The 16,641-nt window shown below is 40.5% G+C and overlaps 1 protein-coding gene across 1 annotated transcript; it reads left to right on the forward strand.

Moving 5' to 3' along the window:
- Positions 1–1,554: 1,554 nt before the first annotated feature.
- On the forward strand, positions 1,555–13,270 carry LOC134634651 (kinesin-like protein KIF23). The gene is made up of 24 exons (XM_063483999.1): positions 1,555–1,625; positions 2,191–2,257; positions 2,921–3,049; positions 3,309–3,414; positions 3,559–3,695; positions 3,786–3,898; positions 4,030–4,200; positions 4,413–4,448; positions 4,879–4,991; positions 6,778–6,899; positions 7,048–7,150; positions 7,266–7,345; positions 7,448–7,567; positions 7,907–8,066; positions 8,208–8,372; positions 8,597–8,763; positions 8,882–9,055; positions 9,402–9,608; positions 9,834–10,142; positions 11,643–11,876; positions 12,088–12,176; positions 12,366–12,426; positions 12,511–12,551; positions 12,650–13,270. Exons 1-24 carry the CDS (start codon positions 1,612–1,614, stop codon positions 12,663–12,665), a joined length of 2,934 nt encoding a protein of 977 aa, XP_063340069.1. The 5' UTR covers positions 1,555–1,611; the 3' UTR covers positions 12,666–13,270.
- Positions 13,271–16,641: the final 3,371 nt, after the last annotated feature.

The raw sequence follows: 16,641 nt of genomic DNA on the forward strand, positions 1-16,641 counted from the left end.
AAGTTCAGAAATAAAACAAATCAAATCAAATCACTTTTATTGTCACATCACATGTGCAGGTACACTGGTACAGTACATGTGAGTGAAATTCTTGTGTGCGAGCTTCACAAGCAACAGAGTTGTGCAAAATACAATAATGTAAAACAAGCAAAATATAAAAATGGCTAATCTAAAAAGTAATAAATATATGTACAATATGTAAAGGTATATACATTACTGAATGTGTATACTAAATATGTTTTTCTACGTGTGTGTGTTTGAGTGTGTATATAGTGTGTATATACATGTTTTACAAATGAAATAAAGTAAACAATAAAATAAGATATATAAAATATACAGAGGTTGGTATGTGCAAAACAGTGGTATTTATATACAGTATGGAGTGCATAATGTTGAAGTTCCAGTAGTGAGGGTGAGGTGTCTATGAAGTGTTCAGCAGTCTGATGGCCTGATGGAAAAAGCTGTCTCTCAGTCTGCTGGTACGGGACCGGATGCTGCAGAACCTCCTTCCTGATGGAAGTAGTCTGAACAGTTTATGGCTAGGGTGACTGGAGTCCTTGATGATCCTCCCCGCTTTCCTCAGGCACCGCTTCCTGTAGATGTCTTGGAGGGAGGGAAGCTCACCTCCAATTATCCGTTCAGCACACCGCACTACTCTCTGGAGAGCTTTGCGGTTGTGAGCGGTGCTGTTGCCGTACCAGGTGGTGATGCATCCAGTGAGGATGCTCTCAATGGCACAGCGATAGAAGGTCCTGAGGATGCGGGGGCTTATGCCGAATCTCTTCAGTCTCCTGAGAAAGAAGAGGCGCTGCTGCGCCTTCTTCACTGTTTTGTTTATGTGTACTGACCACGTAAGATCCTCAGCCAGATGTACACCAAGGAAGCGGAAGCTGCTCACTCTCTCCACAGCGGCGCCGTTGATGGTGATGGGGGTGTGTACTCCTCTGCACCTCCGGAAGTCCACTATCAACTCCTTTGTCTTTGCGACGTTGAGGGTGAGATGGTTGTCTTGACACCAGTGGGTCAGGGCGCTGACCTCCTCCCTGTAGGCCGTCTCATCACCGTTGGTAATAAGACCCACCACTGTAGTGTCGTCCGCAAACTTCACAATGATGTTGGAGTTTCTAGTGGCCGTGCAGTCGTAGGTGTAGAGTGAGTACAGGAGAGGGCTCAGTACACACCCCTGTGGAGCACCAGTGTTCAGTGTGATGGGGGATGAGGTGGTGCTGCCCAGCCTGACCACTTGGCGTCTGTCAGACAGGAAGTTAAGGATCCAGCTGCCGAGGGAGCTGCTCAGTCCTAGATCCTGCAGTTTCCTGTCCAGCTTCGAGAAGTTAGATGTTACGACATTGCTCTAAAAAAATAGGAATGAAGAGGAAAATCATGCTAAACTTATCAAAATACAGCTTACCAGATTTTCGGACCTGTCTGTTTGACCCAGAGCTAGTAACGGAGTTAGGAGGGGGAGAGGATGGAGGCGGGACTTCCGCTGCAGAGTATTGCGATTGGCTGGAACATCTGATTTTCGGAAGAACGTTTACAAGAGGGAAATTTTCAAATCGAGAAGAGGCGCTCGTGAGAACAGCGGAGAGGGTGTTCACAACACAAACAATGCAAAGACCGGGGTCAGTATTATCATCGTTTACACGTCTAACAGTGAACAGGTAGCACATTATAAATGAGAGACGTATTAAAATGACTGTAGTTAGTTTACGATTGTTCTCTGGAAAGGGAGCTTTGAGATTATCGCCGCGTAATTAAAACCGTCTGGTAACTGCTCAACTGGCTTCCAAGCTCAGATTCAACTCATCGGCTGTTTCTGACAGTGTGTTTCCTACACTTTTTTTAAACCTAAAAGGTAGCGTGACTTCGGTTTGCTTAACGTTCAAAATATAATATCGAGTCAGGAAAAAAATTACATTACCATGGTTAGCGAGTTAGAAGCTAACTTGGCTAGCTAGTTAGCGTAATTCATAAGAAGACTCCATTCATCATACACGTCAGACCCTCACTGACAGTTTTTTAACCTTCCGCCTACCTACCCCTGTCTAACTGTGTGGTTTGGCACTTTAAGCACACGTCTGCCTCTACATATTACCGCACAACACACACACACACGTTAAGATAGGTCGGTTATTCCGTAACTAAATAATGTGTTTGGTGTTGATGGTGTTGTACTGACACTTCCAGCAAAGGGAAGACTCCTCGGAGGCCTGGGCCAAAGAAGGCGTCCAACACAGAGAGAGATCCTGTGGGAGTAAGTGAACTTATTTACTCATTAAACATGAAACTAAAGTATAATTAATGGAGAAGCCATTACTGTCAAATCCTCTTTTTTGTAGTTTAGTGCTTCGTGTAAACACAGACAAGACAAGGTGATCGATGTAGTTCTTTAGAGCTGCCAGTGCTTGTGACAGAAAATTGCTGTTTTTCAAACAAAAATGAGAAAAAGGTGACTTATTTCAACCTTTTTGAGCCCTTTGTTATGACCATGCCAATTAACTGTTGAGATTTGTTGTCTTGCTTATCGTATTTGTTAGTAAACTGAATATTTGAATTTGTACTGTTAACTGAGCAAAATGGCAAATGGGATTGTTACTTGGACTTGAATTAGAAAAGTTTGAAACATTTTCCCAGTGTTCTGGGGTTTCAGAAACTAAACAGTTTGTGACTGATTGACTTAAAGTCTTCTAGTCTAAAGAATTGTTAGTTACAGTCCTGTTGAATAATTTTGTCCTTTTTAAGCTCACAGACAGACTTCAAATCCATATGTCTGTGAATTACCCTCCATCATGGTGGAGGTCTTTGTGTGTTCCAGTGATCACAGGGGTTATGTTTTGTTTCTAGTAGGGTCTCAAGACAAATTGGTCCTGCGTGGGGGCCAAACAATGAGCTTTTATAAAAACAACATTTATTGTAGGTGTACTGCCGTATACGGCCCCTTGGATCAGAGGATGAGGAATGCTGTGTTGAGATGATCAGCAGCACCACCATTCAGCTGCATGCTCCTGATGGCCTTAAAGCTAACCGAAATGGGGAATACAAGGAGGTAAGTGTGTTTTATAAAAATGTAAAACAAGCTGGCCACTCATACTTGATTAGTATTTCCCCCCCTCTCTTTCATGACCTCAGTTTGTCGCTGTTAAACTGTGCTGAAAATCACAAAACAATACTGAACCCAGCAAATACCTGAAAGCGGATACCAAAGACATTCTTCGACAGCGATTTCATACATTATAATAACTGCTATTATTGTCTCTATTCTTCTTAATACCACTGATGTATGTTCTTGTTTGTTTACCCTTCAGACACAGTACTCCTTTAAGAAAGTATTCGGTATTAACACCACTCAGTTGGAGTTGTTTGAGGATGTTGCCAAGCCGCTGGTAGAGGATCTAATTCACTGTAAAAATGGTAAGTCACTTGACATGTGTAATGTGTACTTTGAAGACTTGCCAAAAGATTACTGCTAGTTTGCCGTGCTGGTTTTCTCTGTGTGAGTCTCTGTGAGAGTTGCTTTACTGTGATGTTGCAATATCCTACCTATGTTCACCACAGGTCTGTTGTTTACGTATGGTGTTACTGGAAGTGGTAAGACCTTCACTATGACTGGCTCACCTGGGGAAGGTGGTCTTCTCCCCCGTTCTCTAGACATGATCTTCAACAGCATCGGACCCTTTCAGGCTAAAAGATTTGTAAGACTGAACAGTTTTGTTTTTGTTTTGTTTTTTTGCAGAGTGAGGTATTTACTGAAATTACTGAATATTTTTTTTAAACCTCTTCAGGTGTTCAAACCAGATGATAAAAATGGCATGGAGATCCAGAGTCAAGTTGATGCTCTCCTCGAGAGGCAGAAGCGAGACAGTCAGCAGGCAGTGCCCAAAACGCCATCTTCTAGGTAGCTAAGGAGTCGTTTTAGTCCACTCTTCACTTTATACTTTCATGGTGGTCACGAGCACTGTTGACATTTGAGTTTAAAGTTTGCATTTCATTGTTGGGTTACTTTTTACTTTCTTTTCTTTTTTTTAGGCAGAAGCCTGACCCTGAATTTGCAGATATGATCAGTCCAGATGAGGCCTGTAAATCGGAGAATGTGGATGAAGACGGTTGTTACAGTGTGTTTGTTTCCTATATTGAGATCTACAACAACTATATCTACGATCTCCTTGAAGATGCTCCGTATGATCCGATCAGACCAAAGTAAGAGATTAGAAATCAACGTATGCTTTTGAAACATAACGTCTTGTTAAAAAGCTCTGTGTACAAAGCTACCCGACAGCACCCATACTTGTGGTGCACATGAAGATAGCACAGTGTTGAAACTGAGAAAGTATAAAATGATACCATGTTTTTTTGTGCTTCGTAGGTCTTTACTGACAAATTGTACTTGTAAAAACCCTGTTTTTTGTTAGGTGGCTCGGTGGAAGCACGCCTGTGCGGAGCAATGAGTATGTGTATGTGGCCAGTAAAATAGCATTACACAGTACTGTTTTTCATAGGCATAACTTGGCTGTAGCTGATAAGTTGTTTAGGTAATCAGTGCATTCCCTTCCCATTAATCCAGTCGTCTGTTTGTAGCATAGGTGTAGCTTACTGTATTTTTTTTTCTCCCGCCGTTGTAATTAATTGGCTCTCTGTCAACGTAGAGGAAACGGTGTCTTTGAACATTTCAAGCTGCTTTTGTGCAAATGCTGTGTGCATGTGTCTGTACCCCTAAATGAATGTGTATGTCTTCCTAGATTGCATTTTTTTTTTTTTTTTAAATAATGGCACTAACAATTATTTGGCATCTGGCTTTTGCTGCTTTGCTTACTATACCAACATGTAATTGCGTTACCTCACTGGTGTTTGCTTAGAAATATTTTGAATTTGTTGTAGACCACCTCAATCTAAGATTCTACGAGAAGATCAGAATCATAACATGTATGTGGCTGGCTGCACAGAGGTGGAGGTAAAATCAACAGAGGAAGCTTTTGAAGTCTTCTGGAAGGGTGAGTAGAAGTCAGAACTTGAATGTGTAGAAACATTTTAAACAGTGTTGTCTGTTTGTTTTTTCTTATGATGGAAATAAGTAAAATATTTAAATCAAACAGTTCTTATGAGTTTTAAAAGAGTACAAATGCTGAGTAAAATGTAAGTAACAATAAAGTAAGTGGTACTAGAAACAACCAGCTGGAGGAAGATTTTGCAACTAATTATGATATTTGGCTGCAAAAGTAAAGATGGGCTGAATATCATTATCATCAGTACCTGATATCATCAAAAGATTCAGAATCTCTGTGCGCAGGGTATAGGGCCGAAAATCAGTATTGGATGACCATGACTTCTGGGCCGCTACGAGGCACTGGATTAAAAATGGGCATTATTATGTGGTTAAAATCCCTGCAGAGGCTCAGAACAACTACCATCTACAGATCCAGTTTAAAGCTCTATCATGCAAAGAAGCAGCCATATTTGAACATAATCCAGAAATGCTGCCATCTTTTTTGGGGGCAGGCCAAAGCTAATTAAAAGAATGGAATGAGGCAAAGTGGAAAAAACGTCAGATAAATTGAAATCTGAAATTATTTTTTTGTAAAACATGAGCTTTAAAAGAGCTTCTATATTCCATGTAAATGGAGAGTAGTGACTTAGATTTTACAATGTTTGTGGCATGCTGGGATTGCTGATATACAGCAGAACAATTTTGAGCTTTCTGCAGACATCCTCTTGACTACCAGCAATGCAAATTTGTCCTCTGTAGAGGACCTTTCTAAACCTGAATATCTCCCATCCACTGCATACTACAGAATTACTTCCTTTTGGAATCTATAGAGGGCATTTAGGGTTTTCCAATGATACCAAATGTAAAGGGGTGGGCCTTTGGGAACTTTAGTTTTTTCATCAAGGAACATGGCGCCCATCGCTGCAAGCACATTTTATGGGGAGAACAAAAGTAAGTGCATAAAACCTTTCATTGAGCAATTCTTGGCTATAAATGTTAGCATATTTTAGATAAGGCTCTTAATAACATATTAAAACATAGTATGCTTAATTCTAACTTTTTTAGTATAGTATTGAAGTTTTTAAAAAATGTCCTCCGTAGTGGCCATTTGTAGTCATTTCCTCCATTTTGTTCTGTTTTTTTTTTTTTTTTTTTTTTTTTTTTTTTTAAATGACTGGAAAATGAGTCCTTTTTAGAAGCAGAAATAAATTTATTGCAGTTTGTTGAGGGGAAACTCAGATCTTGAGTTGTCTGATGAAGACGATCATAGGGAATAAACCCTTCAAGCAGAAAGAAAGGGGAGCATCAGAGATGGTACTCAGACGGAGTCCTCCTGAACTTGCAGTTCTGTACTTTCTTGATCTGGCAATCACCAACTCATGGCTTCAGTATAGCAGTGACTTGCAGTTTTGGGTGAAGAAACCACTAAAGTTCCCTGACTTCAAACTGCTCCTTGGTGAAGAGTTGAAGCAAATGTTTGCCATAAAAGTTCAGTTTTACATGCTTGGCCTTCCTATGTCCTCTGCAGTGGACATGTGATATCTAAAAAAGAAAAACTTTTTTTCCCCAAAAAATTATTTCTGTCTTTCTGATTACCTTACAAACATTGGGGGATTTTTAAAAAAAATTGATTGGACAACTTTTTTTTTACCTGGTAGTCAGGAGGATATGGCAGCATTTATAATAAGTGATAAATCAAATTAACGCAAATAAATGGAAATTGTAGTAAATTAAAGTTGTTACTGCTGGTTTTTGAGCTCACAGATTGTGTTAATGATCTCCTCTCTGTCCAGGTCAAAAGAAAAGGAGGATAGCCAACACTCAGCTCAACCGTGAATCCAGCCGCTCCCACAGTGTCTTCACAATAAAACTGGCCCAGGCACCACTAGATGCTGATGGGGACCACATACTACAGGTGACGCGCAGCCCTTATTTAAACATGTTTACATATGTCAGTGATATCGGTATCTTCAATTATACCTTTTTATTAAAAGAAAGACAGATGTTTTTGTTTTGTTTTTTATAATGCTTGGTGATGCTGACACAATGTCACTGAACAACAGGACAAAAACCAGGTGAATGTGAGCCAGCTGTGTCTGGTTGACCTGGCCGGCAGTGAGCGCACTAACAGGACCAGAGCAGAGGGAAGCCGTCTCCGTGAAGCGGGTTTGTCTGTTTTTTCTTTCAGCTTTGCTAATGTTAACCACATTCTGAAAGTTACTTTATGTAGAAATCACTTTTCTTAGGAGACCAAGCATTTTTAGTGATGTCTCATTTGCAGGAAATATTAACCAGTCCCTGATGACGCTGCGCACATGTATGGAAGTCCTGCGTGAAAATCAGATGTGTGGAACTAATAAGGTTCATGTTTTATCATTTTCCCGCCTCCTTGAGGCATGATCTCTGTTTTTAACATTTGGGTTTTTCATTCCTTGCAGTTTCAGAGCTGTTGTTTTCTTTCAGATGGTGCCATACAGAGACTCTAAAGTTACCCATCTATTTAAAAACTACTTTGATGGGGAGGGAAAAGTCAGGATGATTGTTTGTGTGAACCCAAATGCTGATGATTATGAAGAAACTGTGGTAAGACATTTTCTTTTCGTGTAGTAGAATGGCCTACATGAGCAAACTTTTCTTTTGCAGCCTTGCTGGATGCTTTATGAAATAATGTGTGTACTTTATTGATCCCCGTGGGGAAATTCCTCTCTGCATTTAAACCATTCGCTCAGTGAAGCAGTGGGCAGCCATTGGGCGCCCGGGGAGCAGTGTGTAGGGACGGTACCTTGCTCAGGGGTACCTCAGGGTAGCCGTTCAGTGGATTCGAACCCCCGACCTTCCGATCATGGGGCCACCACTCCACCTACTGAACTGTCCCTGCCAAGTAGACTATTTCTAAAGAGTCCTCCATATTGTGTGTTGCAGTTGGTGATGCGCTTTGCAGAAATGACCCAAGAGGTAGAAGTGGCACGGCCGGTTGACCGTCCAATATGTGGCCTTGCTCCTGGACGCAGGCACAGAAACCAGGCTTTCAGAGACGAGCTCTCACGTCGTCTGGAAGAACGAGGAGGGCCCAGCAATGCTGGTAGATCACCCTCAAGTCTCTGCTGCTTGCTCATTGTGCTGTTATTATGCTGAAAGCAAATAACAGCAAAGCAATTGGAGATGTTTTATTTTTTGTATGTTACTCAGTTTAAACAATCTTTACCATATCTGATTCTCATAGTAGATGACAGAGTTCTGATGACTCAGCTTATAGAAAGCCTTCCAGATTTACCTACTTGCGAGCTGGTCGACCCAGCTGATGACCAGACGCTGCCCCGCCTGATTGAGGTCCTGGAAAGGAGGCATCAAATCCGACAGATGATGACAGAACAATTCAATAAAACTGGTACAGGCCATTTTTCTCCATCACGCAAAGTTTGGAATTCCAGGATTAGGCTGTTAGAGCAGATTTATTCGGTACAGCAGTGATGCATCAGTCTGAGTGTTTTCAGTATCTAAATCTTTTTTCTGTGATATGGATTGTGTTTTTGTTTTACAAACAAGTAACATTTCTATTTAAAAATAAATATAAATCTACATCTGTTAATATCAGTGTGCTTCTTTCTACAGCTAATACAGTGAAATCCATGCTGCAGCAGTTTGACAGCCAGCTCAGTGCAAAGGATTACTTCCTCCACGATCAACAGAGCAAACTGAATGAAAAAGACAAAGTCATTCTCAGTCAGAAAACGGAGATGGAACGACTGGAGAAAAAGTCCAAAACGTTGGAGTATAAGGTGCTGTCTTCTTTCTACAACTGACACAAAACACATGTTCTTGGAAATGTGCATTCAGTTAATTTTCTTTTAAATAATGGTCTGCATTTAACTGTTTGTGTACGCTGCTCGTCTTCAGATCGATATCCTGCAGAAGACGACGGACATGTACGAGCAGGACAAACGTGCACTTCAGCAGGAGCTGGAGACCCGGGAGCACAGGCTACAGAGCGAGCTGTCAGAGAGGAAGCGCATGGAGCAGCGCATGCAGGGCGTGGTGACGGACACCAGACTCAAGTGGGAGAAGGAGTGTGTAAGTGGAGTTGTTCACTGTTTTGAGCCATTAGGAGATCAGGTATTGTAAATTATTTTTCTGCAATCAAATGTTAATTTGCACAATTATAAGTTATATTTTACAATTGCATTTCAAATATGCATTGAGAGCCCTACTGTTTGGAAACATTTGTATGGGTACACACAGAGATTAACCCACATTATCTACCAAAACATGAACAGTGCAATGTAATTATACCAAATTATACTAAACTCCACTTGGTAATGTCCCTCAGATCGTTCATGTAAGTTTGTAATTCCAATTGTTAGATATGAAACGATCAAATAAGACTTTAAATATTTTCTTGTCCACGGTTTCTGATTAGGAGAGACGGGTGAATGCAAAGCAGCTGGAGATGCAGAACAAGCTGTGGGTAAAGGATGAGAAGCTGAAGCAGCTGAAGGCCATAGTGACGGAGAGCAGCAGCGGTGGCAGCACTCCCACTGAGCGTCCAGAGAAGCCCGAGAGGCCCTCAAGGGAGAGAGATCGAAACATCCAACAGAAGAGGTCTCCCTCTCCATCACCACTTCCTGTGAGTTATTTGCTGATGCTGCATGTTTCGCCAATGTGCACCTAATCATTCTGTCAACCCGATTGAATCAGCATGTTTCTAATCATTGTGAAAATCATGAGCAGGAATCCTGACATGTATACGCTTACTGGTTACATCACTTTGTTTTCTACTTTGTCTGTTGCTCTGTTGTGAATTTGTGTTAATCTGGAGCACCTAACATCCACAATACCTCATCCCTTTCAGGATTTCAGCCAAACTCCTTCCCACCAAAATAAAGCCAGAGTTAGGGTGTTTCAGGACCCCACCTCCACACCATCCTCCTCTGACTATCCTTCAGTAGCCTCCAGCATCTCTAGGTGGGAGCAGAGGCTCCCTGTAGATTCAGGCAGCCAGAATAGGTTCACCGGGACTCCCCAATGCAGGAGCCGAACTCCGGCCCCATGCCACAGCACCAGCAGTGTGGGTCACAGGAGAGGCCAGCGCAGGGCCCCAGGCACTGAGGTCCCTGCCACCACTCTTGTCTATGGACTAGACCTAGAGGCAGGCACAAGGGTCAGTGTGTGTTAGAACCTAGATGTTCATCTTTGTGAGCCTGTAGTTTAAGCTTCGCCTTGGTGTAGAACTGCATCTGTAATTCCAACAGCTGTCGCCTTGTTTCGAAATGCATTGAGTAGCAGCATCAGTGTAGACTGGTCTGTCTCCTGTCCTCGCTCTTAGGCAGACTGATCTGTCATGCTTGGAAATCTTCTTGGCTTGCATCTTAAGGCTCATGAGTATTTACATCATGTTTGTAGGTCTTTCTTTTTCTGGATGCAAACTGCTCTCTAGAAATACTTTTTTTTTTTCTCTTGTACTTCAATAGCATCATGTAAAATGACATAAACACGGTATTGATATTGAAATGAACACAAACATCTTTGTTCAAAAAAACCAAAAAACACTGGTGAGTATTAATAGTCTAGGGTCTAGGCCGTCGACAGCGGTCCTCCAGAGTGCTCGGTCTTGAGCCTTATAGCAGCACCGATGTTGCTAATTTTCAAATTAATGCTGAAATTTGCTCAATAAAACCGGATAATAAGTCAGCCAAACGTGGGTGGGGAAAAGATTGGCTTTTGTAATGGGTGTTTGCATGACAAGATCCATTTCCTATGCTACCTTTGTGCTTCTTTGCATGCATTGTCATTAATTTCTTAATCCTTTAGAGTGCTATCACTTAATCTAAGGGCATTTTCACACCTATAGTTTGTTTACTCTGGTCTGAATCAGTTAATGACTTTGTAACTTTAAGCTTTCCCCCTTTTGATTTGGTTTGCAAGTGGACTCCAAGCAAACCAAAATGCGTCACTACAGACCACGCGAGAATGTTCAGTCTGCTTATTGGCCAGATGTGTCTGGGGCGGGAGCAACAAAAGTAGATGCAGGAAGAAGTTGCTGGGTTTTGAACTCTTGGAGAACACAGAGAATTTGCATTCATTTCACAGCTCATTCACAGAATTCATTTCACGGGCTGCTGACCTGTACAGATCTTTACACATCTCTAGTACCCTGCCACATTCCACAAAACAAAGCACACATGGCTTTTATTTTTTTTTCTTGTAAGTAGCTCAAACATGTAAGATGCACCTGCTAGTTTGGTTGGATTGAGGTCGAGTCACATTCACACCATGAAGAAACCCCTTAGTTCATCTGTATTGGTCTGCACCTGAGTGTGATTACTGTGTTCACACCTGCACAAGTGAACCGCACCAAGGGGGAAACGAACCAGAGTTCGATATAAACTGACAAAACACTGCAGGTGTGAAAACACCCTTTGACAATGTGTATTGCTGGAAGACAGTTAAACTTTTAAATAAACTATTCAACTTTGATTAGAAATTTCCAGAAATAAAGTCTATAATGCATCAACTTCCTGTGACTTCCAGTAATACATTTATTTTCCTAACAAGCTAACACCTTCTAGCTTTTCACCTTCCCTACTAACCCTGACAGAGTTTGATTGGAGTCACATGTGAATAACTTCCTGGTTTGTCTTTCTCACATTGGGATCACCAGAAGGCACTTCCAGTTCATCCAAAACACAGGCGTTCACACTCTGCTGGTGGGGAGAAATGGGTAGACCACAAACCACCTTCTAATTTGGAGTTAGACACTGTCATGCAGCCAATCATACCCAATGCAATCAAGGTGTCCACCCCAAGCGAGAAGGCTCTGTCTAAATGCCACAAGTATGTGCTTAGACATCAAGAGCTTGCCTCTGACGGGGAGATCGAAACCAAACTGATTAAGGTAAAATCAAAAAAAATTTGACAAATTTTTGGTGTTTGATTTAGATAATTTTAGATGTTGCATGAATTTCACTTGATTACAGATTACAGAGTTTTAGTGGGACGCACCTTCCTATTTACTTACAGATTTAATTCTGATAACACTTTCTTCCTCCTCTTTCCTTTTTTTTTTCTTCTTCTTTTTTTTGTTGTTGTTGTTTAAACCTCATCAGGGCGATGTGTTTAAGACCAGAAGTGGCGGACAAGCTGTGCAATTTACAGACATTGAGACTCTCAAACAAGTGTGCCCGTTAGCACCAAGGTACAGTATTATGTACAGAAATGTGATATATTTCTGTGTGCACAGAGAAATATGACTATAATACCAAAACATAGCACTCATTAATGCTAATCAAATACAAGTTATTAAATGTTCCCAAATAGAGACTGGCAAAGGTTGAATCCTTAGGTTATAAGAGAACTGACTTAAAAACAACGCTCTTTGTTTCAGTCGCAAAAGGCGATCAGGATCTGCAGAAGGACCAGCTGAAGTGGAGGACATAGAAAACAGGGTAAGCTCTTAAAAAGCGTAAATACAACGACGAGCAAAACTTTAACTATGCTTTCTAATCACTGTTCAAACTTTCCCTCCCTAGGCTCCAGTGGCTAGCACAAATTCATCCCATGGGTATCAAAAGTAAGCACTAAGCATGTGTTTGTTTTATGTACTTTAGATTTTGGTTTTCAGTTTAAACTAAACTCTGTTCTTGGTTGTCTTTGTTTTCTTTCTTCCAGACGCAGAAAGCCTTAAATTGCCCTCAATATTTTCATCTTGCTTTTAACATACAAGAGTGGGTAATTGTGAGGAAATTGAAGGGAAACTATGCATCTTTTCGATACCAAGTTGGGTCTTTTGTTTGTTTGTTTTTTTGTTTTTTAATTCTATCACATCTTATTAGGAATTATTCTGGTGGAATTATCATTTTTTTCAGAACAAGAGTAATGGAGAATATTTAAGTTGTAATTGCTGCATTTGTGTTACTTTTTGAATTCTGGAAATATTTCTCCTTAAAAACATGAACAAACTTATAAACACTCTACAAATGGAACCTTTTATGCTTTTGAATGCTTTGTACTATCCAAAGACGACCATATGTTTCTATAGACCTGTTGTATGTGCTTTTTTTTTTTCCCCCCCTATGTCGCTGTTTTTCTTTTCAAAGGTCATTGATTGATCAAATGTCACACTAAGCATATTGCTGATTATTAAAAAAAAACAAATTTTAGATTATACTGTGTAGAATTGAAACTGTAAATATTACACCATTATGTAGGTTTTGAACTCGATCCCTGGCCTGCATGTAAATAGATGTCATGAAACTTTTTACTTTGGCTTATTGAAACATCTCCTAAGACATGCAGCACACTGCTCTTTCTGGTGGCATTAAATTTATTCAAACACCGACATCAAGTCTCATTCTGATTTTTATTTTTTTTTTTTCCCTCAATCACCAAAGAGAGAATGGATTAGACTGACTTTGGTCTTAACCTTTCTAGTCCCAGGACTGACCTCGCTTGCCTCCCAAACTCTCTTAGTTCTTCATGGCAAAGATAAAACAAGGTGCTGGAAACATTCCTCAAATGTTTTGGTCCATGTTGACATGACATCATCGCACAGTTGTTGCAGATTTGTCATTTGATGTGAATGTGGGTACACTGTGGTCATACTGATGGACACAGTTAACAACAATACTCATGTTGGCTGTGGTGTTTAAAACAGCGGTCCCCGGGTCGTGGACTGTTACTGGTCCGTGAGTCGTTTGGTACCGGGCCGCGAGAGTTGAGGCTTGGGTATGGTTTTCAGGGTTTTTATGGTATTTTAGCATTATTTTTTTTTAATATCATTTTTATCATTAACTCTGTCTCCCTGGGTCTCTTCCCGTGTGTTATGAATAAATCTTTTTTTTTTTTTTTGTTTTGTTTTTTGTTTTGTTTTGTTTTGCTACCGGTACTGGTTTTATTTTGTTGTATTTATCCGCGACACTTTAAAGGCCAGTCCATGAAAATATTGTTGGACATAAACCGGTCCGTGGCACAGAAAAGGTTGGGGACAGCTGATTTAAACGATGCTTCGTTGGTAACTAAGGGGCCCAAAGTGCGCCAAGAAAATATCACACACCATTAAACCAGAATGAATCCTTGTTTTCAGTTTGTTTGTGCCAAATTTTGATCCCACGAGATTTTGGTGAGCCTGTGCAAGTTGTTGCCTCAGTTTCCTTTTCTTAGGGTTAGTCTTCTGGTGCTGTAGCCCATCTGCTTAAAAGTTTCATGTGTTGTCCATCCAGAGATGCTCCTCTGCATGACTTGCTTGTAACGAGTGCTTGAGTATTTACCTTCTTATCAGCTTGAAGCAGTCTGCCCATTCTCTGTAAACCCTAGAGAGAGATTGTCAACAGCTTTTGAAAAACACAGACAAGCCCATCTGGCACCAATAATCATGTCAAAGTCACTTAAATCACCTTTATTCCCCTGCACAGTGCTCAGTTTAAACTTGAGTTAGCCTGTGTGTTTAAATGCTTTGAGTTGCTGCCATTGGCTGATTGCATTAATGAGCAGCTAAACCTAATGAAGTGGCCAGTAAGCATAGTTCATTGTTGTATTTAGTATTTTTGTTTAATGTGATTAGCAAGAAAAATAATAGTAATGGCTACAGGTTAGTGTGAATGAAGAAGTTACTGAGAATGATCCTTTTGATTATTCTAACTGTTATTAACTTGTGTAAAGAGAGATTGCATAAGCTAAAACTCAAACATATATTTCCCTGACAGCTTCTCAGCTTGAGTTCAAGGCTTCCTTTTACACTCGGCACACAGATTGCCTTGCTGACAAGTAGACACTTTATGCTTGTTTGTGCAACATTTTTGGCCTGTCAGCAGGTGAAAAATGTCAAACCAAACTACCAGCTAGACGTACACACTAGCAGCTCTGTCCTCACCTCTGAGAGGAAAAATCGCGTGGACTGAGGCTCTGCTTGCATTTTGGGTTGTATAAAATTCCATCAATATTTATTAACTGCGTTGGCAAAGTCGGTGCAACCGGAGTATAACTGAATTTTCAGATGACAGATTAGGTTATGAGAGCAGCGTGTCATTGATTGCAAAATGTTAAAGCTTGACATCTTTATGGAGCACAGTTGATTCTTTTCCTCCTTATTAATCATTTTATTTTCTTATACTGCTGTTTAAAAGGCTTCTTTCATTTCACTGCACTGAATGCTTACTTACCTGTAGTTTACAGTCTGAACAGCAGATGGAACTAAACCGCTTTAGAAAGCACACCCAGTATTTCTAATTGCAGATCAGTGAGGAGTGTGTGCTTCTGATATGCTTGAGATGTGGGTTTCATTCTCCTTTAGGCTAAATCTGATCTGCTATTATTACCTTAAAATGTTCATCTGGCCTTTATGATCCATTTTCCTTTCTGCACGTTACTTGCCTGACCTGAAATGACCCGGTAGTGAAACGAGTGTGACAGTCATCCATTTATGGAGGTTTAATGCTGCCTGCTCGTTCACCGCCACTGACATTAGACAGCTTGTGCCTCCCATGATGCCCTGCTGCCTCAGCAGTATCATTTCACAGTGAATGCCTGGACAACCAGGATGATGAGGTCACTGATTTGATGAACTACTTTTCTGCCTGGATGATGAGCTGTCATTAGATTGAAATTGCCTTATTTTCACTTCACAGGAAATGAAGCTGAAAAGTATGTGGTGATGGCTAATGTGCATTTGGCAAATTGACTATGGAGGGCAATTTGGTTACTAAAACTGGCTGATGGAATATGAGCCTTTTTGGGGTTTTTTTTGTTTAACACAAAACATGATGTTACAAACTGTGGCTGCACAACTAAACATGATTTTTTTCCCTTTCATCAGGAGGCTCATGATATAGGATTTTAAATTTTCTGGCTAAGTAGGTTTACCTTCGTGATCTGATAGTGTTTCTAACAACATTTGATCTGTAAAAATTTGGTGAACAGGAAACTCAAGTGAGTGTATAGAAGTGTGCAAAAGGCTTTAGACACCCTTCAGTTCTTTATATTTTGCCAGGAAAATGGGGAATAGGTGCAGAGATTTATTGAATTAAACATACATTCAAATACAGTATATAAGGCAAAAACAGAGATTGTATAATGTTATCAAAGCTCTCTTAGGTAAGCGAGCTTGTCGCTTCTTCAAGGAGTATTCAGGAATAGTTCTCCAGGCTTCTTTAATAAGGACATTCAAAGTTCTTCTCTTGACTGACTTTAGTTATGTTCTCTGTCAAGATGACCCCACTGTTCAGTGTCTTTCTTGAGCTTCTTCATACATATGAACAAAGATTTCAACCAAAACTTTAAATTTGATTCCACTGATTTTCAGTTTAGTTCTTGAGTAATTTGGGAAATCTCTGCCTTTTTTCCTGTTTCCCTTCCTAAAGAATGGCTTCTTGAAAGCCACCCTTCCACTGAGACCGTTTCTGATGACCTTCAGTGAACAGCAAATGGATTAACTGAAGGGGCAGATGCATCTCTTAGATCCTGTGTGAGGTCTTTACTGCTTTCCCCCTCCTGTTTCTTCAGGACAGGACTTCCAGACCCTATTCTCCTGCTGTAGATAGTGGGTTTTTTTGTTGTTGTTTTTTTTTGTTTGTTTTTTTGTTTTTTTAGGCCTGTCATGTCTTTTTTTGTCCTCCACTTTTTCAGTTCTCTAAAATTTTAAAGGACAAACTGCACACCATGCTAAG

Source organism: Pelmatolapia mariae, linkage group LG1, assembly GCF_036321145.2.
Source record: "Pelmatolapia mariae isolate MD_Pm_ZW linkage group LG1, Pm_UMD_F_2, whole genome shotgun sequence".
Taxonomy (NCBI): Eukaryota; Metazoa; Chordata; class Actinopteri; order Cichliformes; family Cichlidae; genus Pelmatolapia; species Pelmatolapia mariae.

Coding starts and splice junctions, on each gene's coding strand:
- LOC134634651 (XM_063483999.1), top strand. Junction 8,373..8,596: donor AGAACAATTCAATAAAACTG/GTACAGGCCATT, acceptor TTCTTTCTACAG/CTAATACAGTGAAATCCATG. Junction 12,177..12,365: donor GTGTGCCCGTTAGCACCAAG/GTACAGTATTAT, acceptor TCTTTGTTTCAG/TCGCAAAAGGCGATCAGGAT.